The following is a 26,130-nucleotide window of genomic DNA, read 5'->3' as shown; positions in this document are numbered from 1 at the left end:
ATACACCAATATTTTTTGTGCTGTTTTGGCTAGGAGAAAGAACCTGTCCTTGTAATATGCAGCATATTCAGATGACAGATCCACTTTAAATGTACACTGTTCAGCCATAAAATTAAAAGCACTTGCCTACCACCCCTTTGTGCTGCCAAAATATGGACGAGGCATGGACTTCAAAAGACCTCTGAAGGTGTCCTGTGTTATCTGGCACCAAGACGTTGGCAGCAGATCCTTTAAGCCCTGTAAGTTGTGAGGTTGGACCTCCATGATTTGGACTTGTTTTCCCAGCACATCTCGCAGCTGCTCAATTAGATTGATTTGAGGAATTTGGAGGCCATGTCAACACCTTGAACTCTTTGTCAAACTGCAATGCAACGTGTGTTCTGACACCTTTCTATCATAGCCACAGTAGCTTTTTCAGCAATTTGTGCTAAAATAGTACTTCTGTGGGATCGGACCAGATGGGCTAGCCTTTACTCCCCACACGCATCATTGAGCCTTCGGTGCCCATGTCTTTGTCGTCAGCTCTTTAATTGTCCTCCTTTGTACCACTTTTGGTAGGTTCTAACCACTGCATACCGGGAACACGCCACAAGATCTGCCGCTTTGGAGATGCTCTGACCCAGTCTTCTAGCCATGACAATTTGGACTTTGTCAAAATTGCTCAGATCCTTACTCTTGACTATTTTTCCTTTTTACAACACATAATCTTCAAGAACTGACTGTTCACCTAATGCCTAATTTATCCCACCACTCGGCAAGGCGTCATTGTAACCAGATAAACAATGTAATTCACTTCACCTGTCACCTGTCTATGGGTACAACATATGGCAGTGTATCATTTTGGCATAAGTTTTATTGCCGAAAGGGGTTGCTGGGTGGGGGTTCGCCAAGAAGATACTCAAATATATTTTATATATATAAAGATGTTTAAATACAGGGTTAGGACAGCAAATTGAATCTTATCCCTGGGTGAAAGATAGCCTAGCTATGACTATGATGTGTTCTGCAGCCAAATCGTATAAATGTTTATAAAGTGGTATTAGTATGTGGTATAACTATTAACCAAGGAGACAGTCAGTAACAATAGAACTGTTAGGCCTCATGCACACGACCGTAGCTATGTGCACGGCCGTGAGTTTTGGGTTGGCCGGCCACGGAGTGTCAACCGCGAGCCATCCGCAAATCGCGGGCTGTGCACATGGCCGCGGCCATTATTTTCAATGATCCCGGACCGCAGAACACGTCCGTAATAAGGCTTGCCCGTTCTTTCTGCGGTCCGGGCTCTGGGGCCATGCACGGACCGTGGAAACCATGGTCGTGTGCATGGCACAATAGGAATGAATAGGGCTGGAATTCTTCCGTGGATTTTCGGGGGAATTGCGGCCGCAAAAGCACGTTCGTGTGCATGAGGCCTTAGACTATTGGAATGTATTACACCATGTGAACTAATGGACAGAATTTCACTTTAAGCGGCATGACCTTGAAATGCACTTGGTGAACATATACAAATTATACATGCATTCATATAGATAAAGTAGCAGGGTAGCACTGTTTTATGGTTTGTAAATTGTAAAGAGCTGTTCTATGTTCCTGTTTCTGGTTTGTTGTCTTGGTACCAGTGGTAAATGTTGTCTAATGTTTCTGTCTTTGTATTGACTCAATTTTATTGTGTTTCTTGCCCTTTGAAACAGCTGAGGTGCTGCAGGGAGGCTCTGACTTATCTAACTCATACATTTCACAGTCCATTGGAAGTAACAAAGTTCATATGACAAGTAGGGAAGGTAACACCTATAAATGAGATATGGAGTACTAAAAAACTTCTGGGAAGGATGTCGATTGCGTTAAAGAGGATCTGTCACTAGTTTAGTAATGCCCTATCTCCTAGCTAATCTGATAGGCACTTTCACACTGATAATACCAGTGAAGATTGTGTCCCAAAACGTTTAGTATTTTAAGGGCTTATTTAGACGAACGTATAATAGGTCCGTGCAACGCGCGTGATTTTCACGCGCCTCGCTCGGAACTATGTTAGTCTATGGGGCCGTGCAGACTGTCCGTGAGTTTCACGCAGCGTGTGTCACGCATTTAAATCAATGGGTGCGTGAAAATCACGCGCAGCACACGGAAGCACTTCCGTGTGACGCGTGTGATTCGCGCAACGGCAGTAAAAAGTATGAATGAAAACAGAAAAGCACCACGTGCTTTTCTGTTTACAAACAGAGTGTCATAATAATGGCGGCTGCGCGAAAATCACGCAGCCATGCATCATACGGGGCTGACACACGGAGCTGCTAAGTACCTTTTGCGCGTGCAAAACGCACACGCTCGTGTAAATCCGGCCTAAAAGTTATGAGCTTTATTCTAAATATGTAAATGAGCCTTTTTTAGACAACTGGGAGGTAACAGCAGCAATTCTCCTGCGGTGGAGCTTCCTCACAGCCTCTGACACTGTCCTATCAGCATGAAGCCGCTTCACACAGTATGAGAGACTGAGGCTGGAGGGAAGGGAGATGACTTCACATAGCCATATCTCGGGCTGTGGATCACGTAGAACAGTGCTTCTGGTGTCATATGAAAGATCCTAATCTTTTATATGACACCAGGATCGCGGTTCTAGCGGTGACACAACCGGAGATATCGCCAGTTGAATACACAGTCGGGAATGGAAGCTGTATACTATAAGATCAGGCTGTGTTGCTGGGCAGGGAAGCGGGAGAAGCTGAATGCTGATTTGACAGCGTCATACAGAAAACATTACACCGCCCAGAGTGAAAAGAAAGAGTCTCCTCCTATTTGGCTATTAGAGCCACGTTAGCGTATTTAGAAAAATGCTCATAACTTTGCAAATAATAAACATTTCTTAAAACAAATCAGACTAGTTATCACCAGCAAAGCGCTTATTAGATTAGTTAGGAGATAGGGAATTAATAAACTGGTGTCAGAGTCTCTATAAGCAACAATAGGGAACAGGGCGCCTTGTGTATAACAGTACAATTACAAGCCAGTGATTGGCTGTCATGGGCAGCACCACTGTTTTCACTCTTTGTATTAACTTTTCCATAGAGTAACCTGCACTTTTGTAATCACAGATGACAAGTTGCTTTGATCTCTTGACTATCATCATTCCACACAGGGTGATCGACTGCAACACTAATGATGACATCAAACATAAAAAGGGGACATTTTCTTTTATTTTGCGCTTTTTCTATGACAAAATTTGGTTGGAAACACAAGTAGTTTTAATAAATTGTACTGTTCTTAAAATCTTTACCTTGTCATGAGCCCGAAGCTCCAATCCAGTTTCCCTAGTCAGTGTAAACATTGCATTCCTAAGGAAGATGCATACACTATATAAACACTGCATATGCAAAAAGATATAGAAGGAAACCATAGAAAGTTTATAGGATGTTTGTAATAAATAATAAATGCTCTTACATTATACTCTAGGGGTGACAAGCAGTAACCTGAGCCATGCCAGTGCCTCCACCACCTCCGGCTCCTCCACCACCTGCACCAAGTGGACCACCTGCACCACCTCCACCACCTGCTTTCTCCCAGGTACTGTATTCTCATTTTCTACAGAACGATGGATACAACAGAAAAATACTGTCTGTATATATTTATACATTCCTGGGGAATTATTAAAATCATATTCAATGTACCTAATACAGAATACAGACAATATAAAACAACCAATTTCTTGACTAGACAGCCTGATGTCTAAACCTATACAAACAAGTAAGGCAACTGTGAGATGTACGGCTGTTTAGTAGTATAGTCTAGCAACTGTTAAGATGGCTGTAATTGACACCATAGTAATAAAACTGGATACTGCTTGGTACTAATACAGATGTCTCCACCCTTAACTTTTCTTGAATTGCGTTAAAGAGGTTGTCCAGTCAAAAGAAATTGATGGCCTATTCTCAGGATAAGCCATCAATATCTGATCGGTGGGGGTCCAACTCCCGGCACCTCCGCAAATCAGTTGTTTTGAAGGGGCCACGGCGCTTGTATGAGTACTACTTCCCCTTCATTCCTTATCTGCTTGTACTATGAATCGTCGACACACTTGAAGCGGCGGTTCACAGCCTTCTCCTATTCATTTCAGTAGGAGAAGGCTGTAATACTGTGAACCCGCTGCTACAAATGTGTTGGCAATTCACAGTACGAGCAGATAAGGAATGAAGAGTAAGAAGCTTGCATGAGCGTCGTGGGCCCTTCAAAATAGCTGATCGGTGGGGGTGCCAGGAGTCAGACCCCCACAGATCAGAAATTGATAGCCCATCCTGAGGATAGGCCATCAGTTTCTTATGACTGGATAACCCCTTTAATGCAATTCATGTGTGAAAGCAAGCAGCAATGCGTCATAGGTAACACTTGGTAAGAACATTTTGAGACTGAGCTGAATGTCTTTGTAAAGGATCTGCCAGACACAACTTCTGTGTCGACGCCCATAGGTAATCAGTCTGCACCTGCTTCTATGTCTGTGAGACTGACTCCATCTTCCACCACCCAGGATGGCAGGCTTAGGAGTGGGAGAGCCTATCACAGCCTGGCCAGACGGAGCTAGCTCCCGCCCTCTGTCTATTTATACCTGCCTTTCCTGTTCCTCCTTTGCTTGTGATTCTTCTCTGTTTGTTTCCTGGCCCTGCTGCAGCTTCTTGAACTACTGATCCTCTGCTTGTGATTGACCTTGGCTTTTCTGACCACTCTTCTGCTCTGCGTTTTTGTACCTCACTCATCTCCTGGTTTGACTCGGCTCGTTCACCACGCTTGGTGCTCACGGTGTTCCCGTGGGCAACTTCCCCATTTCCCTGGCTTCTTTGTACCCTTGTCTGTTTGTCTGTCGTGCACCTATTGAGAATAGGGACCGTCGCCCAGTTGTACCCCGTCGCCTAGGGCGGGTCGTTTCAAGTAGGCAGGGACTGAGTGGCGGGTAGATTAGGGCTCACTTGTCTGTTTCCCTACCCCGACATTACAGTCTTCATGGATTTCGGTAGATTCTGTCCCATTACATTAAAACTGACCATACATTGTGAGATGTCTCATTGACACCTATGGATGTTGATGCCACCTTTTCATCTGCTGGTCTATCTAGGGTCTATTAGGAATGATTAATAGCAAAGATTATCCAATTTGTTATCTGTACCGTGCACATAAGATTGTCAGTAGCACTCAATAACTCCAAATACACGGCACAATATTTCAGGTAATTTATGTGTAGCTAAGGGTATGTTCACACTGCAACCGAAAAATGGCCGTAAAATGCGGAGCTGTTTTCAAGGGAAAAACAGCCTCTGATTTTCAGCTGTTTTTTATGCATCCAGCGTTTTTTACAGACGTTTTTGGAGCTTTTTCTCTATTGAGACAATGTAAAATGGCTCCAAAAACGGCTCAAGAAGTAACATGCACTTCTTTTTTACGGGGCGTTTTCAGCCCGTTTACAGCCCGAAAAACGGTTGAAAATAAGCCATGTTAACATACCCTAAGGCTCCGTTCCCATTGCGTTTGCAGTGTAAGTTAGAGGTATACTGCTAAAAATGCTCTAGACCTATACCTCAGACGGAAACCTCCGATGTATGCCGCTGTATGGTGTGAACATAGTCTTAACATTATATTTTTTCATTAAAAAAAATAGAAGCGCTATTTGTTATTGAAAATGACAGGTAACAGTTTTTGTAAAGAATGTTTGTTTCCTTTCCATCATAGGCAGTTGTTGCAATTAGTAAAAATAATGACTTTAGCACAACATCCCACTTCCACCCTCTTCTCATGTAACGGAGGAATGTGACAGCCGCTGCCATGTGTTGCTCCTCCAGCTGTCTTGTGCTTGGGATAGAGTCAGCAGCTTTTCTTTTCTTGCTGTAATGTAGGTACAGAGTATGCAGCACACAATGTACAGCTGTCCACAAGAGCATATGGAGTAGTGGTGTAGACCATAAGTATCTTCTTGGCAGGTGGATGTAACGTATAGTAAAGGAGTGTCACTTGCAGTTGTTCCATTTGGTGGCACTTTCAATCCACTAGTAATAGTTACAATTAGTTTTTATTACGGTCCATCTTAGAAAGTTTACAATAAACCAATAAAACTTTTTTGTTTTTTTTTGCTAACACTGGCCTAAAGTGCATTGTGACTTTGTGATCTGATTCATTGTAAAGCTGCTGCTGAGTATCTCTCATGGTAAAGTACTGATTATACTTGCTTTAGCTCAACACCAAAGTACTGCGGGCCTGTGCCAAGCCATAGCATCAGTACGTATTTTATGACGGCGTTAAATGCTGTTTAATATTGTATAGCTTTAGACCTCAGTCAGACGGCCGTGTTCGGTCCGTGATGTATGGACTGTATGTCGGCAGTATTTCCTTGTCCGACCACAGTTCACGTAGCCGGGCTCCTAGCCTCATATTTATTTAGGATTCTAGGAGTCCCTGCCTCCCTTCCGGAATACAGTTTTTGCCTGGATTTGCGTTTTTGGGTATCAAGCATAGTCTGCATATGTCCTCTTGAAATACCATCAAACTGAAATTTGAGAAATGTATTAGACCAGAAAGATGTTTTAAATGCATGGTGATATGTCCTGTAATTATATACAAAGAGATGTATCTCAGTTGCATCTTCAATTTTGTATTGTATATGCATAGAACTGAACTGAAATAACAAACTCTCAGAAACTGTTCGCAAGTATTCACCATGCATTTTCTACATGACTCATTTATTATATTACATTAGTGGCTTACTTAATCTTAGTTGCTTTTGTGATCATTATATTAACCAAACATCAGCACACTTTAAAGGGGTTTACCAGTCTTAAACAGGATCTGTCACCTCTTCTGAAATGTCTGTTTTCCCATGATATAGCAATTCTGGAGCATATTTTCTTATAACTCTACGTTGTGTCGTTCCTCTGTTATTCCTTCGAGAATTTAATGAAAAAATTGACAACTGGGCGTTACTAGTTGGGGGTGTGTCCCTACACAGACTGACAATGTCCAATCAGTGCTGACAGAGTGAGAATGTGTAGGGACACACCCCTTTGACAAGGTGAATGGTAACACCCAGTTGTCAATTTATTGAAAAAAAAATACTAGGAGGAATAACTTAGGAATGGCACAACGCAGAGGGCTAAGAAAAATATGTTCCAGAATTGTTATTTCATGGGAAATACAAGTATTTACTAAAACAGACATGTCAGGAGAGGTGACAGGTCCTCTTCATAAATATCTGGCAACTGCTTATGGTGTAAAGTAACAAATTTACACATACTCTCTTTTTAACTCCCCCACTTCTTCTGTCGGTCCCTGTTAACCTTGACGAAGTAGTGATGTCATGTAACCACTGCTGTTAATCACTTGTCGCAGCAGTTATGCGCCATACATACTGATATCACTACTGCAGTCCTGTGTGGTTGTGGTTTTTGGGCCGTGACTTCACACTCAGTCACTCAGGTCTGGGAGTGAAAGACAGGCAATGGTGTGAATTTATTAAGGGCTGTGTGCCTGAAATGTGGTGGAAAAAAATGTTCGACTTTTTTTGTGAAAATTGTAATTAGGAATTTACGCCAGCTTTCTGGTGAACAACGGTTAGAGATTCGTCTTAAGTTATATTAAATTTCTTATGAATAAATAAAAACCCAATTGAGACGCATTGACCAGTCGTGGATTTACAGTAGACAATCAACTTGGTCCAGAAATTTTTCATGTTGCTACTAATAATTTTTTCCATTGAAGAGAAACTATTGCGCACTGTTTAAAACTAAATTCTGATTGTTCATTGTTTTACTTGTCTTAAGGACCTATAACACGGCCCAATATGGGCTGTAAAAATGAACGCCGATCAACAAGACAGCTCATTGATCGGCACTTGTTTGCGCCTTTCGTCCAAATAAATTTCCATCATGACGGCAGCACCTCTCCCTGTTTAATGCTGCATAAACAAGCAGAACAGCCGATGAACGAGCATTTGTCCGAACATTGGCCCGTGTAAAAGGGACTTTACTATGCCCAGTCAGGATCTGATATGACCAGGTTATGTGGTGATCGCTTGGGTCTAGTCATCTTCTGACAATACTAAAGTCCACCATTTAGTCTGGATATAACATAACCTTGTCTACATAGCAATCCTGCTATAACAGGCAAGGTCACCGGTGGTAAGGCCCTTGTTTTATACATCACCTCCTTTATCACTTTTCACTTACTAATCAATAGCATTGATTTATTCTGGGTGTCTAGTTGAAATTGCTTTTGCTGTATCATTCTTTATGATGAAAAAAATTACTATTTGTGGCACACGGCGTGAAGACAAAAGTTCCTGGCAAGGCTTTGTCCCATGATAGCCATGCAGAGCTTATCTCTCCGGGAACAGCAAGGGAAGAGGAAGAGAGATGGTCTTATAATACAATAATGTAATAGTCTACTGAGCAGGAACTACAGGAAAGTCTAAAGTGTGAAAAGGTCGAATTCGGTAATTTTTCCCCTGCGTATTTTCCACATATTATCATCTGTACATAGTATAAGAATTCAGGGCTTTACTACTGCATTGTGTGTGGTGGGGGTTATATGTTTACATGCCCATACAGACCTGAGTACATCTATACTGTACCGTGAACATGCCACATCTGGTTGATCTCGGCCAACAGTATAATGTGCATGGTTTCCTCTTCTGTCATCAGGAAGAAGAAAGTTCTGCATGCTGGATCCTTTGATCCGCTAAGACGTTTCTGGCAATGTCATATCCTCCTTTTGTTAATGAAATAAACAGACGTGCTCTGCCGATCCAAGCTCACATTTTTATCTGGGAGTCTATACATCTATTCACCAAACAATTGTTTGACTGACAGCTGTCAAGTGTATAGCTGGCTTAAAGGGCTTCAATACTTTTTTTTTTATATTGGCCATACGTAGCCATGTTAATGCAAATAAATCTACCATGTATTTTATGTGTTTTAAATATTTTGCAGAATTTTTGCCCCCTAGTCTGGGATTGTTAGTGCGTAAGCAATTCAGCTGCAACTCATTCCTTACATTGATCCCCCCTATTCCCTGTATATAGCCAAAGGAAACTTACCGCTAATAGTAATAGATATGGTGCCAGATCGATTGGATGAAACAGCCACATGACAAAGTCATTTGGCCCCCGCACGATGGAAATATATTTGATGTCAAGTTCATTTATTGGTATTAACATGGCCACGTATGGCCAAAACTAAAATAAGTATTGAAGCCTAAAAAACATTTTACAGGTGTGCTTATTAATAGAATTAATCTCTCTTAGATATGTTATAGGGAATGGCCATAAAACTAGCACAAGCAAATTTAAAAATCCTTGAATTTTCTTCTGAGAAATTTCTAATCAGTTGTTTCTTAATTCTATCTATTTTGGTAAAGCTGAGTTACTGTGTAGCTACAATTACGGCCCCACAAGGGGATGTCACTCTACATTCCTAGACAGCAGATTGTGTGTCCGGGCCGTAGAAATGATCCGCAAAATATAGGACATGTCCTATTCTTGTCCGCAATTGCGGCACGGACTTGCCCAAAGAAGTATATGGGTGCTTCCGCAATTGCAGACGGCTATGGATGTGCATCCATATTTGCCGATCCGTATATGCGGACAGTAAAAATCCTTACGGTCGTGGGCATGTTCAGATGTGGCGGACAATTTCCACTGCAGACCTTGCTGCAAATTACGCAACGGATCTAGTGTAAAATCCGCATATGTGGGGGTGCATCCAGATGTGGCACATTTTGCAGCAGATTTGCCACAGGTTTTAGGGTATGGTCACACTGAGTATTTTGGCGCTGTTTTTGATGCGCAAACAGTGCCAAAAAAACACCCGAAATCACGCAAACAGTGCCAAAAAAACCGCCTGAAATCGCCTCCAATTGAGTTCAATGGGAGGTGGAGGCGTTTTTTCCCCGCGAGCAGTGAAAAAAACGCTCGCGGGAGAAAGAGACGACATGCCCTTTCTTCCGGCGTTTCCATCTCTGACCTCCCATTGACATCAATAGGAGGTAGAGATTGCGTTTTTTCGGAAAATCTTCTGCCGGCAGATCAAAATATGCCCCAAAATTCCTGAAGGCGTTGCTTTGCAAAAGGTTAAATGCGCTGTGACAATCCACTGCTTCTCCACAACAGACTGTGCATGCCGCGGATTTAATAACCTGCAGCATGCTCTGCTTTCAGTGCAGGTTGTTTCCGCTACATGTAGATGGAGTTTTGAAAAACTTATCCCCTTGTATTGTATTGTCAATTGCTGCCGAATTGCCCTGCGGAACCTGCACAACAAATCAGCAGTAAATAAGCCTCGTCTGAACATGCCATTAGGGCTCATTCAGATGGGCGTGATTCTCGTCCGTGTGCTCTGCGTTGAAACAACGCACAGTACATGGCCCCATTGATTTCAATGGGTCTATTCACACATGCGTGAGTTTTCACGCAGCGAGTGTCTGTTGTGTAAAACTCTCTGCATGTCCTATATTGGTGCGTTTTCACCATGGATGGCACACGGGCGCACATCTGTGTGCTGTCCGTGTTTCACGCATTAACTACATTAAAAAAAAAAAGAAGTGCTTGCAAGTGCATGAAAAACACATGCCACACGCAAAGCACACTGATGCATAACGCAATGCACACTGAAATATTTACGCACGTTTTTTTACACGCGTAAATCAATCACACTCGTGTGAATTTAGCTGCAGGTTAGCTACTTTACTCCCTGCTGCAGGTTAGCTACTTTACTCCCTTCTGTAGGTTAGCTACTTTACTCCCTTCTGTAGGTTAGCTACTTTACTCCCTGCTGCAGGTTAGCTACTTTACTCCCTGCTGTACGTTAGCTACTTTAATCCCAGCTGCAGGTTAGCTACTTTACTCCCAGCTGCAGGTTAGCTACTTTACTCCCTGCTGCAGGTTAGCTACTTTACTCCCTGCGGCAGGTTAGCTACTTTACTCCCTGCTGCAGGTTAGCTACTTTACTCCCTGCTGCAGGTTAGCTACTTTACTCCCAGCTGCAGGTTAGCTACTTTACTCCCTGCTGCAGGTTAGCTACTTTACTCCCTGCTGCAGGTTAGCTACTTTACTCCCTGCTGCAGGTTAGCTACTTTACTCCCTGCTGCAGGTTAGCTACTTTACTCCCTGCTGCAGGTTAGCTACTTTACTCCCTGCTGCAGGTTAGCTGCTTTACTCCCTGCTGCAGGTTAGCTACTTTACTCCCAGCTGCAGGTTAGCTACTTTACTCCCAGCTGCAGGTTAGCTACTTTACTCCCAGCTGCAGGTTAGCTACTTTACTCCCTGCTGTACGTTAGCTACTTTACTCCCAGCTGCAGGTTAGCTACTTTACTCCCTGCTGCAGGTTAGCTACTTTACTCCCAGCTGCAGGTTAGCTACTTTACTCCCAGCTGCAGGTTAGCTACTTTACTCCCAGCTGCAGGTTAGCTACTTTACTCCCAGCTGCAGGTTAGCTACTTTACTCCCTGCTGTACGTTAGCTACTTTACTCCCAGCTGCAGGTTAGCTACTTTACTCCCTGCTGCAGGTTAGCTACTTTACTCCCTGCTGCAGGTTAGCTACTTTACTCCCTGCTGCAGGTTAGCTACTTTACTCCCTGCTGCAGGTTAGCTATGTTACTCCCAGCTGCAGGTTAACTTCTTTACTCCCTGCTGAAGGTTAGCTACTTTACTCTATGCTGTAGGTTAGCTACTATTAAGCACAAGCAGAGCACAATAGTCACTTCTAATGTGTACAATGCTGTACATCTAAGGGATAGCAGGTAACATGTATTATTTATTTGTGGATCTGTTTCCTTGCACTGAACATGAGCTGTGTTATCACACTGGTTCTTTTTCCTCCCGCTGTTCTCAGTTGACATTCCTTGTCATGCTCCCACTCTGTTTCAGCGGAAATGTGCTGGCACAGTCCCTCATAACACATACATGCTGCCATGAAATCTTCCCTAAGCAGGGTCCATCCTTAAAGGGGAATTATACTCCTATCCTCACATCACTAGGTGTGTGTGTGTAATTCTCAGCAAGGATGGCTGAAAAGAAGGGAGTCCGCAGATGGCTATCTGCAGTTAGAGTGCTAGTTTCTACTTGTAGTTCCCTAAAACATACAATAGCGCAATAATGTTTTTAAAGTGAGTAATTATATTTTACAACATTCTGGGTATGAGGCAGTTCAGTGTTAAAGAAAGCCCAGTGATAATCAGAATGTATTGAATTGAGCCCACTATGTGCTCACATTTTGAAATATTCTCTATGTATTGAGTTTTGATTGATTTTCAGCCTGCTCAGAAGATAGTCATTGACTCTTGACCAGAATTGTAGAATCAGAAGTATGGAATTCTTGGCTTGCTCCAAAAGAGATCTTCTTTGTAGTCGGGGTAGGAGGAAGGGCCTGTTCACATCCGTGTTGTCTTTCTGTTTAGGGAGTTCCGTCTGAGCTTTCCGTCGGGGAACCCCCTCAACGGAAAGGCAATTGGAAACCATTGTGAAAGGGTTCCGTTTTTTTTTGATGGAATCAATAGATTTCAGTAGATCCCCAAAATAGTTTGGAATCATTTATGAAGCACTTTCATATTAAACACTGCCATCTTGTGGATGAATTAAGTAATTTAGTAAATAGAATTATGTTCAACTTGTGTGAATTTCATTACTATATAATAATTAAAGGTTATGTGCACCTTTTTGAAATATTTTTTTTTGTAAATATGTTTGGTGCAACTTTGTATCCTGTATACAAAGCAGCTGTATCGTGCGCTAAGACCTGTGGGACTGACGGGTTCAGTGTCAGCTTGTCCATCTTGTCTCTGACACACTGCTGTCACTGAACCCGTCAGGTCCATGGAACTGACGGATTCAATGAATAGCGCTAGATACAGCTGCTCTCTATACAGAATATAGAGCAGCTGAATCTAAGAAAGTAAAAAAAAACATTTTTAATAAAAGGTATTTACAAAGTTTCACAAAACACACCTTTTTATTAAAAAATAATAATTTGCCTTTCAAAGGTTTACATAGCCTTTAACTACAATTCATACTGGACGATAGCTCTGTAGATAGTCATTTGTTCTTGCACGCACTTTCTAAGCAGCACTGCATTTGTATACAGTGCCAACACAAGCCTTTTCAGAATCTGTCAGGATTTTTTATGACCTGTTTGAAGACGGAACAGTCATTGCTTAGTTAAGAATGGAAGCCAGGATGGAAGTGTGAACAGAGTCTTACATAGTTTTTATAGGTTAATTCCACTAAAATACACAATACTATATTGCTTTATTATTATATACTGTACAGCCATTGTAAATGTATGAATGCAATCCACTTCCTATACCGGTGATACAGCAGGTTTATTATGAATGATAACTAGCAGCCTTAAGGCCCTTTTACACCGGCCGATAATCAGCCGATGCAGCGAGCGCCGATCAGCGAGACATCCTTGTTTGCTCCTGTCACACGGAGCTATGGCTGGGGACGAGCGGTCGTTACTCCAATCGCTTGTCTCCATACGTTATTATCATGTCGGCAGCGTGTCTCCCTGTTTACACAGGGAGATGTTCTACCGACAACAATAATATTTTACCTTTTTAAGACGATACGACCAGCAGATGATCGAGCTTTTGCTCGTTCATCTGCTGATCGCTTCCCTGTTTACACTATGAACGCTCGTCTGCCCGATAATCGCCCAGTGTAAAATCCCCTTATTCTAGAAAACAAATAAGACATTATCAGCCCTGTCATTGTGTGTAAATGACTCAATAGTGATATATAAGGCTGGATTCACACGAGCATGTTCGGTCCGTAAAGGACGGAAAGTATTTTGGTCGCAAGTCCCGGACCGAACACACTGCAGGGAGCCGGGCTCCTAGCATCATAGTTATGTACGACTCTAGGAGTCCCTGCCCCTCCGTGAAACTACTGTCCCGTAATGAAAACATGATTACAGTATTCATGATTCATGATTTTAATTTTTATTATTTCTTTTTACCAGGGTCGATCAGCGCCTCCAAAACTGAAACAGGAGACAGGAGGAGGAGGGAGATCTGCGTTACTGTCAGACATTCATAAAGGGGCACGCCTCAAGAAAGTAACAGAGGTCAACGATCGGAGTTCTCCAATAATTGAGAGTGAGTGTTTTCAGCCGTATCAGTTATGGAAAAGGCAGAGGATTGCTATTTTTATGTATCTCTAATGTACTCTACTATCTTTCAGATCAGCGCAATGTGCCAATTATCTGGCCAATATTAGCTAATATGCTCTGCTGAAAGCTGCTTTACTTGAATATCTGGATTTCAGCTGCAAAGGGCAGAGTTTATAGCATGGCTAAGCAAATACTCTGATCTGTATCATATTTACTTGTTTAATATGATGGGAAAATAGCTGTTGTACATGTGAAATAAATCCCAGTGCATTTAACATTTAGTGGAGGTGGCAGATGTGACTGGCACCAAGAGGGTATCTTGGACCTAGTAGTGGAAAATGCTATTTATTGCCATAATTTAGACAATTTATTTAAAGTGGTTGTCCTGCTATGGCATATGGATGTCATAGATAGGGGTCTCCTGGAAAATAACAGTGCGCAATTTAGGCTGCGGTGCAGAATTTTCACTCCACAGCATACACATTATGTTGCGGAGAAGCAGCGGATTTTCGCTGCAGATTTCAAAGGCTGAAATCTGCAGCAAGTCTGCTGTGATATCCGCAACGTCTGAGTTACTTGTCAAATATGAAAATGTTTCTGCAAATTCGTTGCATAATTGCAGTGAATTTGCGGCGGAAAAATTCTGCGACGTCTTAACTTATTCAGCGTAGTGTCTTTTGAGGAGGTGTTGTCCTGATGGTACAATCCCAGAATTTGCTCTACATAGAGCACCTAACTTATTTAAAATGTTTCTATGAGTAATGGCGTTGACTCATTGCTTCAATTCCCAAGTTAAAAACCTATCAGAGGATCATAGAACAATGAAGTCCTCGAATTCTAGTGATCTTACTGTAAGCTGCAGGGGAACCTGGGAGCAAATGTTCAATCCGCTGCAGCGCCACCGTAGGGAAAGTATTATATGGTAAAGTTGTAATACATGGAATGTGCCAGGGTCTTCCAGAGATAGAGATGCTCTTTATAGCTGCTCTCCGCTCCGGCTAAATTATGGGGGTTCCGAATAAGGGATTTTTGTCTAATATAAAACAGAATGCCCTAATCGGGTATTTGAAAATAAGTTTTCTAAATCAGGCAAAACCTTTAAAACACATAGCGGCTTAACCTGTGTACTATGTTAATGCTTCATAAATGAAGAATATTGATAACAGCTATGCAATATATCTGGAAGAAGTAGCTAATCTATACTTTTTTTTTGGACATAATGTTCTTCTGAACTTACATTTTGCAATATTACCTGCTTAAGAACATTACAAATCAGATAATTTGGATATGAAAATTCAATTGTATTTTCTCAATTGCCTTTTTGTGCAGATGCCAAGAAAAATGGTGGCACAGGAAATGGTAGGAATGCAATTGCTCCACCTGCTGGTGGTCTTTTTGCTGGAGGATTCCCAGTGCTAAAGCCTTCAGGCCAAAGAGATGTAACAGGTAACTACAGACAAATATATATTAACGGTATTGTCTTCTTTGAAAAACTTTCACCTTTTTATTCAAATGAATAAAGGGGGAAATGGATTGATTTTCCTTGCAGCAAAGGTCACTGAGCAGCTAGTAGCAGACTACTTGATTAAAACGAGTGGATCAAAGTAGAAAACCACAAAGTAGAAAGAGCTGTATACCTCTAGCTGAATTGGACGGTTCTCGCAGCACCCCGGTTGGGAACCACTGACATACATACATAAATAAAAAACGTTAACAAAATTCTGCCAGTTACCTTTCGACCATTTAGCGGTTATGGTTTATGCCATTGACAGACATGTGAACTAACAACTTAAAGGAGTTTCCTGGTTTTATAAAAGTCACTGTATAATGAAAAGTTTCTAATATACTTTGGGGCGCATATTTATAAAATGTGTCTCCATATTTTCCTTGCTGAAAAATGTTGCTAAATCTACTGTGTGTCTTGGGGTACGTTTACGCCTCGAAAGACGCCTGAAAAAACTGAAGCAGAACGCTTCCAAACATCTGCCCATTAATTTCAATGGGAAAATACAGCGTTCTGTTCCGATGGGGAGTTATTTTTACGCCTCGTTTTCCAAAAACGGCACATAAAAATATGCTCGCGAAAAAGAAGTGCATGCCTCTTCTTAGGACGTTTTTGGAGCCGTTTTTCATTGACTCTACCGAAAAACCTCTCCAAAAACGGCCGTAAAAAACTATGCGAAAATCGGGCGTGACTTAAAAAACTTTTGAAAATCAGGAGCTGTTTTCCCTTGAAAACAGCTCGGTATTTTCAGACGTTTTTGATTTTGTGTGTGCACATACCCTCACACTTTCAGCTAACAATCCCAGATAAATACCACTGCTGTTGATTAACGACAAAAAAAAATAATTCAAGTTGACCCACTGTCTTTTGAGCAGATATTTGTTGGGTATTGGACATCCAAAATAATTGTTTTCTCAAGATCTCCACAAATCTTAGTTCAATCTGTCAAAATCCATCATTTTGAATAAATTCTATGTAATATTTAAGAGCACCTTTGTTCCCACTATACATTATCAGTTAACATGAATTCCGCAGACTTTTGAATCAAGAGCTCTGTTTCAGTGGAATATAAAACATAATGTAATTAATATGCCGTACAAGAGGCTAAAATGAGCTAAGAAAAATATTTACTTTTTATGCAGATTTAAACTGTAATATTGTAAATTGTGGTTCTAAAGTGGAATTTTCCTTGAAGAATAGACAATTCAAACAAGCTTCTGATTGGGTTTTGGGAAAACATTATTGCATCCTTATTAATTTTTTTTTTTTTTTTTTACAGCAGTGTGTTCACTATTGACTTAGTACAACTCAAGTGTTAACACTTGTTGATATTGTCATTGCAGGAAACAAAAATGCTCCACAGCTTCCCGGAATGAAAGGAAATGTGCCTAAACAACTAGATCAAGTACCCACTAAAGCTGATCTACCAAGACCTATTCCACACACTGTGGCAGCTAGAGCTCCTCCACCACGTCCAACTATCCTTGGCCATTCACCACCAGTGCCTCCTCCAATACCACCATCAAGCAACAAACCTCAACTGATGCCATCTTCTCCAAAGCCCCCTCTTTTTAAAGAGAGATTCGAAAAACCAACAGTAGGATCAAATGCTCCATTTTCATTAAATTCTCCAGACAAAACAAGACCTCAAAGACCTCTTTCCCATTGTTTTCCATCTACCCCACCACCACTTCCTCTTCATCCTCCACCTTCACTACCGCCAAGTTATCCTGGTAGGAGAAGCCCTTCACCTTCTTTACCTGATGTCAGAGATCATTCAGGACTTCCAGCACATCCTTCTGTGCACTCTCGGTTAGAAGAAGACTTCCTCCCCCCACCGCCTGATATCAGGGATCTTCCACCACCTCCGCCACCTCCCCTTCATCAAATGTCAATTTCTACTAGGCGAAGATTATCTGAGCCATTGCCACCTCCACCAGTGTTTGTCAATGAACACAGTAATGCTCCACCTCGACCATCAAAGGGGCCTCCTCTAAGGCCTTCTATTCCACCTGTACCTGGACATGGAAGGCCACAAAAACTTGCAGGTAAGATTTGATTTGCATTTATTGAGGTTTTTTTAAACAATCGTTTGAGACAAGCATCTGATCTCGTAGAATTATATATCTCTTATATTCCTGAATGGTTTATTCTAGGGCTGGGCAATTAATGGGAAAAAAACTAAAACGAAATTCAGCGCAATTAACCAACATCATCTTGTGCATTTTGGTTTTAGCAATTATTTTTTTTCCTGTTTAAACTGTATCTCCATCTTCAGGACGCAGATACAGTTGAAGCCAATGGTAGAGCAGGGGTCCGTAAGGCAGCTATGGGGGGCATTATACTGTGTGGAGGGCAGTTATGGGGCATTATAATGGTTGGAGTGCAGCTATAGGGGTATTATACTGCGTGGAGGGAAGTTATAGAGGAATTATACTGTGTGGAGGACAGTTATGGGGGACTTATAACTTGTGGAGTGCAGCTATAGGGGTATTATACAGTGGAGGGCAGTTATAGCGTGTATATTATATACAGTAGCATACAGCAGGCTTGGGATAAATACTAATTCAATGGCGTAGCACGCAAATATGGGGCGTGGCATGCAAAAGGGGTGTGGCCTAAATAAGTGTTCATTAATCGTAATCGAGGTTACATGTTCAATTAATCGTGATTTTGATTTAGGCCATAATCGCCCGGCCCTAGTTCATTACATCAGCTATAATTGTCATAATTTCAGGATATCATCTACAAATGTTTTAATTATTTATCAATGATACATTAATATATGGAAACTACTGTGTATCATGTCTGCCCAAAAGGCATATTTGTGGGGAATCTTATAAATATGTGAAACCTTCTAAATCTATATATTCTTGTATAGTAACATTATAACTGCAAAATGTGGTATTTTTATACTTTTTTTTTCCATCAGTGAACAGCGGAGGACGATTGGCTCCTCCCCCACTTCCTCCCGCACGCTCCCCATCTACAGAGCTTTCCAGCAGACAGCAGGGTAATCAGCAGACTCCTAATAGAAATCCAGCAAAGCAGGCATATTGCCCTCCTAGTCCTGCAAATGTGCACTCTCTAGGTAATGTTCTAGTAGTCCAGTTTCAGAGATTTGTATTTGTTACAAAACACATAGAAAAATCTAAATGTATGAAACCATTATTGGGAGAAAAATCCCAAAAGACTAAAGTTTTCATTGGTGAGAATTTGTGGAGTAAAATAATAACAGGAAGCATAATCCTGTATACAAAAGTATTATTTCATGTATGTTCCATGTAGGTTAAAGGGGTTTTCCAGGATTTAATATTGATGAACTATCTACGTGTGACTGGCTGGAGTCCGACCCATTGTACCTTCATGATCAGCAGAAACAAAGGGCTGCAGCCCCCTCACAGCAGTTCCCGACAAAGTGCTGCCCATATCCGTATGGCTGTGTCTGGTACTGCAGCTCAGCCCCATAAATATGAATGGGGCGGAGCTTCTGTACCAGCCACGAGCACATAGATAAGAGTGGCACTGTGTTGGGTACTGCTGTGAAGAGCCCTGTGCAGTTTTGCCTTTCTTATGTGGACAATATCCGACTCCTGTTATCTTTCTTACAGATGACTTTGAATCTAAATTCACCTTTCATTCAGCGGAGGACTTGCCGCCACCGGAATTGTATGAACCATTTGAACGGATCTACCCTAGCAAATGCTATGCCGGTATGTCTTTTGCTGTGAATATATTCATGAGCGGATATTTCTTTTTCTTTTCGTGAATACAATATACACACATTCTAATTTTGGGATACTAAAAATGAAACTTCATGTGTATTTGTATTGCAACCTTTTCATTACTAGTACATTATGTATTAGTTCCATGTATGTGTTAAATACTGGAGCAATTTATGGTTAATTAGGATACACCAGGAATGAATGTATATGATGTATCCTGTATAAGCCACTTTACATTATATATTTGGGAATTGCATTATAAGCATTGCATGAATAAATGTGTGCTGCCAGGCACTCAAGTAGTCCATTCGTGAATCCGGGAATGGTGCCCGCAGTTCACCTTGCCTATTAGTATGGCTCCCACTTGTAAAGGGATTCATGACAATAATCACTTTACAGTAAAGTATTTGAAGTGACTGCATGAAATTTGTATGTTATTTTCTCAATTTTTTTTAATTTTATTTAGCCCTCTTCTTCATGAACATTAAGAGGGCTTAAGTACATTAAAAAAAAAAAAACTGTGGAGCCACTGCCTGGTCGAGGTTACTGTTTACACAAGCCTGCTAGCTGACATTACTTTGCTTCTCCATCCTCATGCTCCCCTCTCACATTGCAGGGAGAGAAAGAGACTGCCTGCTGTAAGCAGCGCCGACTATGCTGCAGAAATAACAGGACTTTATTAGCTAGCAAGTTCCCTCTAAGAGTATGTTCACACAAGGTCATTACATCCGTAATTGACGGACGTATTTCAGCCACAAGTCCCGGACCGAACACAGTGCAGGGAGCCGGGATCCTAGCATCATAGTTATGTACGACGCTAGGAGTCCCTGTCTCGCTGCGGGACAGCTGTCCCGTACTGTAATCATGTTATCAGTACGGGACAGTAGTTCCACGGAGAGGCAGGGACTCCTAGCGTCGTACATAACTATGATGCTAGGAGCCTGGCTCCCTGCACTGTGTTCGGTCCGGTACTTGCGGCCGAAATACGTCCGTCAATTACAGACGTAATGACCTCGTGTGAACATACCCTAAAAACACGCAAACAGCTCACAATTCCCTTTCAGTAGTATCTATCTCTCTACTTCCTCTCTGCTGACAGAAAGTGCTGTAAAGATTCCAGTCTCTGCACCATTTTGAAATGAATGAAGATAATAAACCGCATAGAGCACTCATTTTTTTAAATTCTAGATTAGAAACTTAGATTTCAACATTCAGGTGGATATCTTAACAGGTTATTGAGCGCGTTATTGGAGGTAGGCTTTCTTTTAAAGCGGTTTGCCAATCAGGGACATTTATGGTATATCCGCAGATATGCCATATATGTCAGATAGATACGGGTCCCAGATATTTATGTGTTGTTACATTGCTTTAGTTTGGTCATCCATTTTTTTTAAGGTGGTATCCTGTGAATAGTGGTCTCCCGCAGCACATTGTATCACAAGATTGAAACGAAAAAAAAAAAATGAAAACCCCACTTGTTATAGTTTAGCAATTGGAAAAACATGACTGCTTTCTTACAGAAACAGCGCCACTCCTTTCCATGGGATGTGTCTGGTGTTGTACCTCTGTCCCATTCACTTAAATAGGGCTGAGCTGCATTACCAGACACAGCCCGTGTACAAGAGTGGTGCTGTTTAAGAGGTTGTATGAGATTAAAGAACATGCTTTCTACCTTAAAGAAATTATTTAGTGTTAATATTGTGTTTTTTTTATTAGCACCATCTGGCCCACCACCCCAGAGGCCACAGATGAGATGAGAATTTCTTCATTACTACTGAAGCACAAGAGAAGAATCTATGAAGAATTAAGCTTCTTTAGTGTGAATTATCAGATTTGGGGATATGCCCAGTATGTGACTGTACAGTTATACCTATAAACAGACCTGTATAAAAGATTTCCTAAACATAAAAATCTACAAAGTAAGGCCACATTCACACGAACGTGTTTTTGCGGCCGCAATTCCCCTGAAAATCCACTGGAGAATTGCAACCCCATTCATTTCTGTGGGGCCATGTACACGACCGTAGTTTTTGCAGTCTTTGCACGGCCCGGGAACCCGCACCGCAGAAAGAACGGGCATGTCCTATTACGGCCGTCTTCTGGGGTCCGGGCTCATTGAAAACAATGACGGTGGCCATGTGCATGTCCTACGATTTGCGGGCGGCCCGCGGCTGACAGTCCGCAGCCGGCCGACCCGAAAATCACGGCCGTGCACACGGCTACGGTCGTGTGCATGAGGCCTAAAGGATATTTATCACTGTATTGTACAATGGTATGATTAAGAAATCTGTAAAGAATGGACTAAAATCTGTTCACCAGTCCGGTTGAATTGGACATCAACAACACAACTGTGATGCTGCCTATCTACTACGCTGTCTCTTATTCTAGAGCTTTATCTGTTCAGTGAGGGATAATGCTGAGTCGAGTGCCTTGTTAAAGTTTTTATTGAACAGTTTGTGTGATTATTATGTTATTGCACCTTGAAAAACACCGGTGTAGAGCTGAAGCTGCCCCGGTAATGGATATGCTGTGTTTATAAAGTTATCAGTTCACAACTCTTCCTCTAAAATATCTATTGGCAAGTCATTTTAGTATACGGATATGTACAGAATGCATATTCTACAGTAGAAATGTAAGGATGAAATAGCAAAACTAAACACAAAATAGTTAGAAAAGCGAAATAATTGATGATGAAACAATTTTGACTCTGCCTCTGAAAAGTTGGGCCAAAGGTCTTTGTCTACATTACCTATATTTCAAATATAGTTTGGCAAGATTTAAAGGGGTTCTCCAGAATTAGAAAAAATGTTAAAAAACAAAAACAAAACCGGCACCACGTCTGTCCACGGGCTGTGTCTGGTATTGCAGTTCATCCCAATTCAAGTTTATGGGACAGAAGTGCAATTCTAGACAAACCCTTTAATAAGGTGTCACTAAACAGACCCATTGGCATGGAATCTGTAAGCTGTTCTTGAGTTTGTGGGAATTTGCTCACAGAAATAGAATTGATATGTTTGTTATTTATTGCTGAAGGTTTGTGTCTGTGATCAGATTTATCCATGAAATATCATTATGAATACAGCAAAAATCATTATTTGATCACATGGAAGTCCCTGTTTTTGGTGTCCCCACTACAATCGTATGTTACAAGCTTGAAGGCTATGGATACATTTTTATTGCATTGGTTGTATTGTGCAAAAAAACTTTTACAATGGTTTGTTACTAAATGCTGTCCACAGTGAAATCCGGCAGACTATTTGTCTGACAGCTCGTTCTCAAGCCCCTTTCTCTCTCCTCTCCTGAACGATCTGCTAAGCTGATTTATGTCCAAATCAAAGTTCCATTTTAAATTTAATCATAATTCAGCTTAGCAAATCATTCAGGAGAGGAAAGAACTAGAGAGAGAGCCGTTAGACAAACAGTCCGACGGATTTCACCTTTAGGCTGGGTTCACATGACCTATTTTCAGGTGTAAACGAGGCGTATTATGCCTCGATTTACGCCTGAAAATTGGTGCTACAATACGTCTGTCAAACATCTGCCCATTCATTTGAATGGGTTTGCCGACGTACTGTGCAGACGACCTGTCATTTACGCGTCGTCGTTTGACAGCTGTCAAACGACGACGCGTAAATTGACTGCCTCGGCAAAGAAGTGCAGGGCACTTCTTTGCAACGTAATTTGAGCCGTTCTTCATTGAAGTCAATGAAGAGCAGCTCAAGATTTATGAGCGTCACATAATGCGAGGAGAAGCTTTTACATCTGAAACGACACAGCTGGTTTCTCCTGAAAACAGTCTGTCTTTTCAGCCGTAAAAGCCTCTCATCGTGTGCACATACCCTTAGGCATTCTGCAGTCTGCTATGTATTAGAATACATGCAGGCTGCAGAATTTGACATAAAACAGACAATGCAATAACAAAAATATGGCCCAAAGGTGTCCAAAGCTTTAATATCGGTAATATCAATATGATAAGAGAAATTTTCCATTATGTCCAATAATTTTTTTTATTATCATAAACACGCAGAAGATTATCAACTCATATCACACTCCTTATGACTGGATTACTGAAATTGTCTGTCATGCAGCAAAGTAAACACCCTCAAGAAACACGCAGGGTCCACCTGTTATCGATCACATCTACGTTATGAACTTAGATGTGATCGATAACGGCTGGATCCTGCATGTCAGAAACATCAGTCATCAGTCCCGCCGAACCTGACGGATTTGGGTTTCAGCACAAGATACAGCTTCTATGTATCCAGGATACATAGAAGCTGTATCTCAAAAAGTGAAAACTTTTTCTAATAAAAACCCATTACAAACTTGCATTAAACATTATAATACATTTTTTTAGTAAAAAAAAAAAAAGTCTTCAAAGGTTTACCTAGCCTTTAAGCAAAGATATGAGTGATAAAACAAGGTACAGATGTGTCTTTCCTTAACCTATCTCTGGACCCGACATATCCCAAGATGTGTGGCGCAAGATGTCAAACAATCGTGTAAAGAAAACCGTATACCTCCGCCAGCGATCCGTTGCACACAGACTCCCATGTTAAAAATTATACGTTTAACGTTGCTTTTTTACTGGATTCCTGTGACTGATGTCATTCGAAGGCCATAGTCTCCAGTGTTAAAAACACGTATACGTTATTGCATATGGTTTTTATTGGATCATGCAAGAATTTATTAAATATCAAGACAAATTGTATAACTTAACGTAATACAAGAAAAGTTAAAGGTGGACACATCTGTAATACATATTTGTCAGTCTGAAAGACTTAAGACCTGTTCATTACGACTATATGTCGGAGGCTTTATCAGGAGTCTCCGTCGCAGATTTAATCATATTTTTAGGAAGAATAACGCAGCATCCATTGTTATTCTTCCCATGAAAATGACAGAACCCGATGGACCCCATTATAAGTCCGTGAGGTTGGTCAGGAGTCGTTGGTGAAGTTCATGTGACAGATCAGCCACTCTGTCAATTTTGTTTTTCTGCACTTATGACTAAGCAGAGCAAGGGAATTGACAACACAGGTGTGAACTCAGCCTTGCAAACTACTAAATCAGACGGGCGTCCATCTGTGTCTAGGGACTGGCTGAGGGGTTGCTGTGTTTAAGGGGTCCAATTTAACTTGTCTCTCCTTTTAATACAGGTAGAGCAGTGTGAAAGGTTTCTGTCACAGCAAACTGCCTCCCAGTAAAAGGAGCCTTTAGGCTATGTTCACACGCAAACTAAAAACGTCTCAAAATACGGAGCTGTTTTCAAGGGAAAACAACTCCTGATTTTCAGACGTTTTTTTAAGCCACTTGCGATTTTCACTGCGTTTTTTACGGCCGTTTTTGGAGCTTTTTTCGATAGTCTATGTAAAAACGGCTCAAAAACCTCCCAAGAAGTGACCTGCACCTGCACAAAACGCTCCATCGGAACAGAACGCCGTTTTCCCATTGAAATTAATGGGCAGATGTTTGGAGGCGTTCTGCTCCTGAGTTTTCGGGCGTTTTTCGGGCATTTACGGCCCGAAAAACGGCCGAAAATAGGCTGTGTGAACATACCCTAAGGGTATGTTCACACGGCGGGGGTCCGTAACGGCTGAAATTACGGGGATGTTTCAGCCTGAAAACATCCCCGTAATTTCAGCCGTACCGGCATGTGCAGGCGCTTGAACGCCGTGTCAATTACGGCCGTAATTAGCGCTGCTATTCATTGGAGTCAATGAATAGCGGCTCCAATTACGGCCAAAGAAGTGACAGGTCACTTCTTCTACGCGGGCGTCTATTTACGCGCCGTCATTTGACAGCGGCGCGTAAATATACGCCTCGTGTGAACAGACAAACGTCTGCCCATTGCTTTCAATGGGCAGATGTTTGTCAGCGCTATTGAGGCGCTATTTTCGGGCGTAATTCGGGGCAAAAACGCCCGATTTACGTCCGTAAATAGGCCGTGTGAACATACCCTAACACTGTCTCCCTTCCCAAATGTATTGTTTCACATGCACTAGCGCTGTAAAATAGGGGCAGTCAGAATGAATGTATCCTGGGACACATATAGACTTGTTAATTGCTCATCCTGCAGAATGTGATTTTAGACCGAACAAGATTAACCGTGAGGATACTGTTTTTTTTTTATTTACTATCCATTTAACTTTTATCAGAAGGATTGAATCACTAAAACTACTGAACATATTTGTTGAAAAGTAACATTTTCATTTTAAAATCTGTTGTGATCTGTTTTGTTAATGATCTCTGATGAATAAAAACATCATGTATATTGGTGAAACCTGAAATCGTCACAATTTGAGAACATCATTGTGTGTTTTTGTAAGTGCTTTTCTACATAGCTTAATTACCATTATGATCAATCCTTATGTAACTATTATTGTTTTTAATAGTAAATTATAACTCTTCAGTGTATTGTTTATAATAGCGCAGTGTATAATATCCTATGTTGTATCATTCACAAGTTATGCTATTATTTGCTTGTCATGTGATTTAATGGAAATAAATAATTTTAAAAGAAATATGACGTATATTCTACAGGGAAAATTATTTTTTATTTGGCTTTTAATGTTTGTCACTAATATGGCCATGTTAGAAACTCATTCCTGTTCATTGCATTTCAGGTTACTTAAGAGATTACAGACCAGATGCTATTATAGATTTTCATTTTCAGATTTAACCCCCTGATATCTGTGTAGTCACTTTCTGTCCCATGAGAAAATTAGTAGGTAAAAGATAAAAAAATTTTACGTAAAGTCCACAATC

The 26,130-nt window shown here is 41.3% G+C and overlaps 1 protein-coding gene across 2 annotated transcripts in view; it reads left to right on the top strand.

The window, feature by feature from the left end:
• The window catches only part of WIPF3 (WAS/WASL interacting protein family member 3), a 41,504-nt gene extending 16,641 nt beyond the window's left edge, over nt 1-24,863 (top strand). For both annotated transcript variants that reach the window (XM_075827246.1, XM_075827247.1), the window contains exons 2-8: nt 3,448-3,558; nt 13,984-14,119; nt 15,463-15,579; nt 16,981-17,685; nt 18,570-18,728; nt 19,249-19,350; nt 21,079-24,863. In XM_075827246.1, the coding sequence (XP_075683361.1) occupies nt 3,472-3,558; nt 13,984-14,119; nt 15,463-15,579; nt 16,981-17,685; nt 18,570-18,728; nt 19,249-19,350; nt 21,079-21,119 (1,347 nt within the window). In that variant the 5' untranslated portion in view covers nt 3,448-3,471 and the 3' untranslated portion in view covers nt 21,120-24,863. The remainder of the gene's footprint in view (nt 1-3,447; nt 3,559-13,983; nt 14,120-15,462; nt 15,580-16,980; nt 17,686-18,569; nt 18,729-19,248; nt 19,351-21,078) is intronic.
• The last annotated feature ends 1,267 nt before the right edge of the window (nt 24,864-26,130 follow it).

The sequence above is a fragment of the Rhinoderma darwinii genome, chromosome 5 (genome assembly GCF_050947455.1).
Source record: "Rhinoderma darwinii isolate aRhiDar2 chromosome 5, aRhiDar2.hap1, whole genome shotgun sequence".
Lineage (NCBI taxonomy): Eukaryota > Metazoa > Chordata > Amphibia > Anura > Rhinodermatidae > Rhinoderma > Rhinoderma darwinii.
The sequence above is the reverse complement of the archived record's forward strand: the minus strand, read 5'-3'. Positions and strand labels throughout refer to the sequence as shown.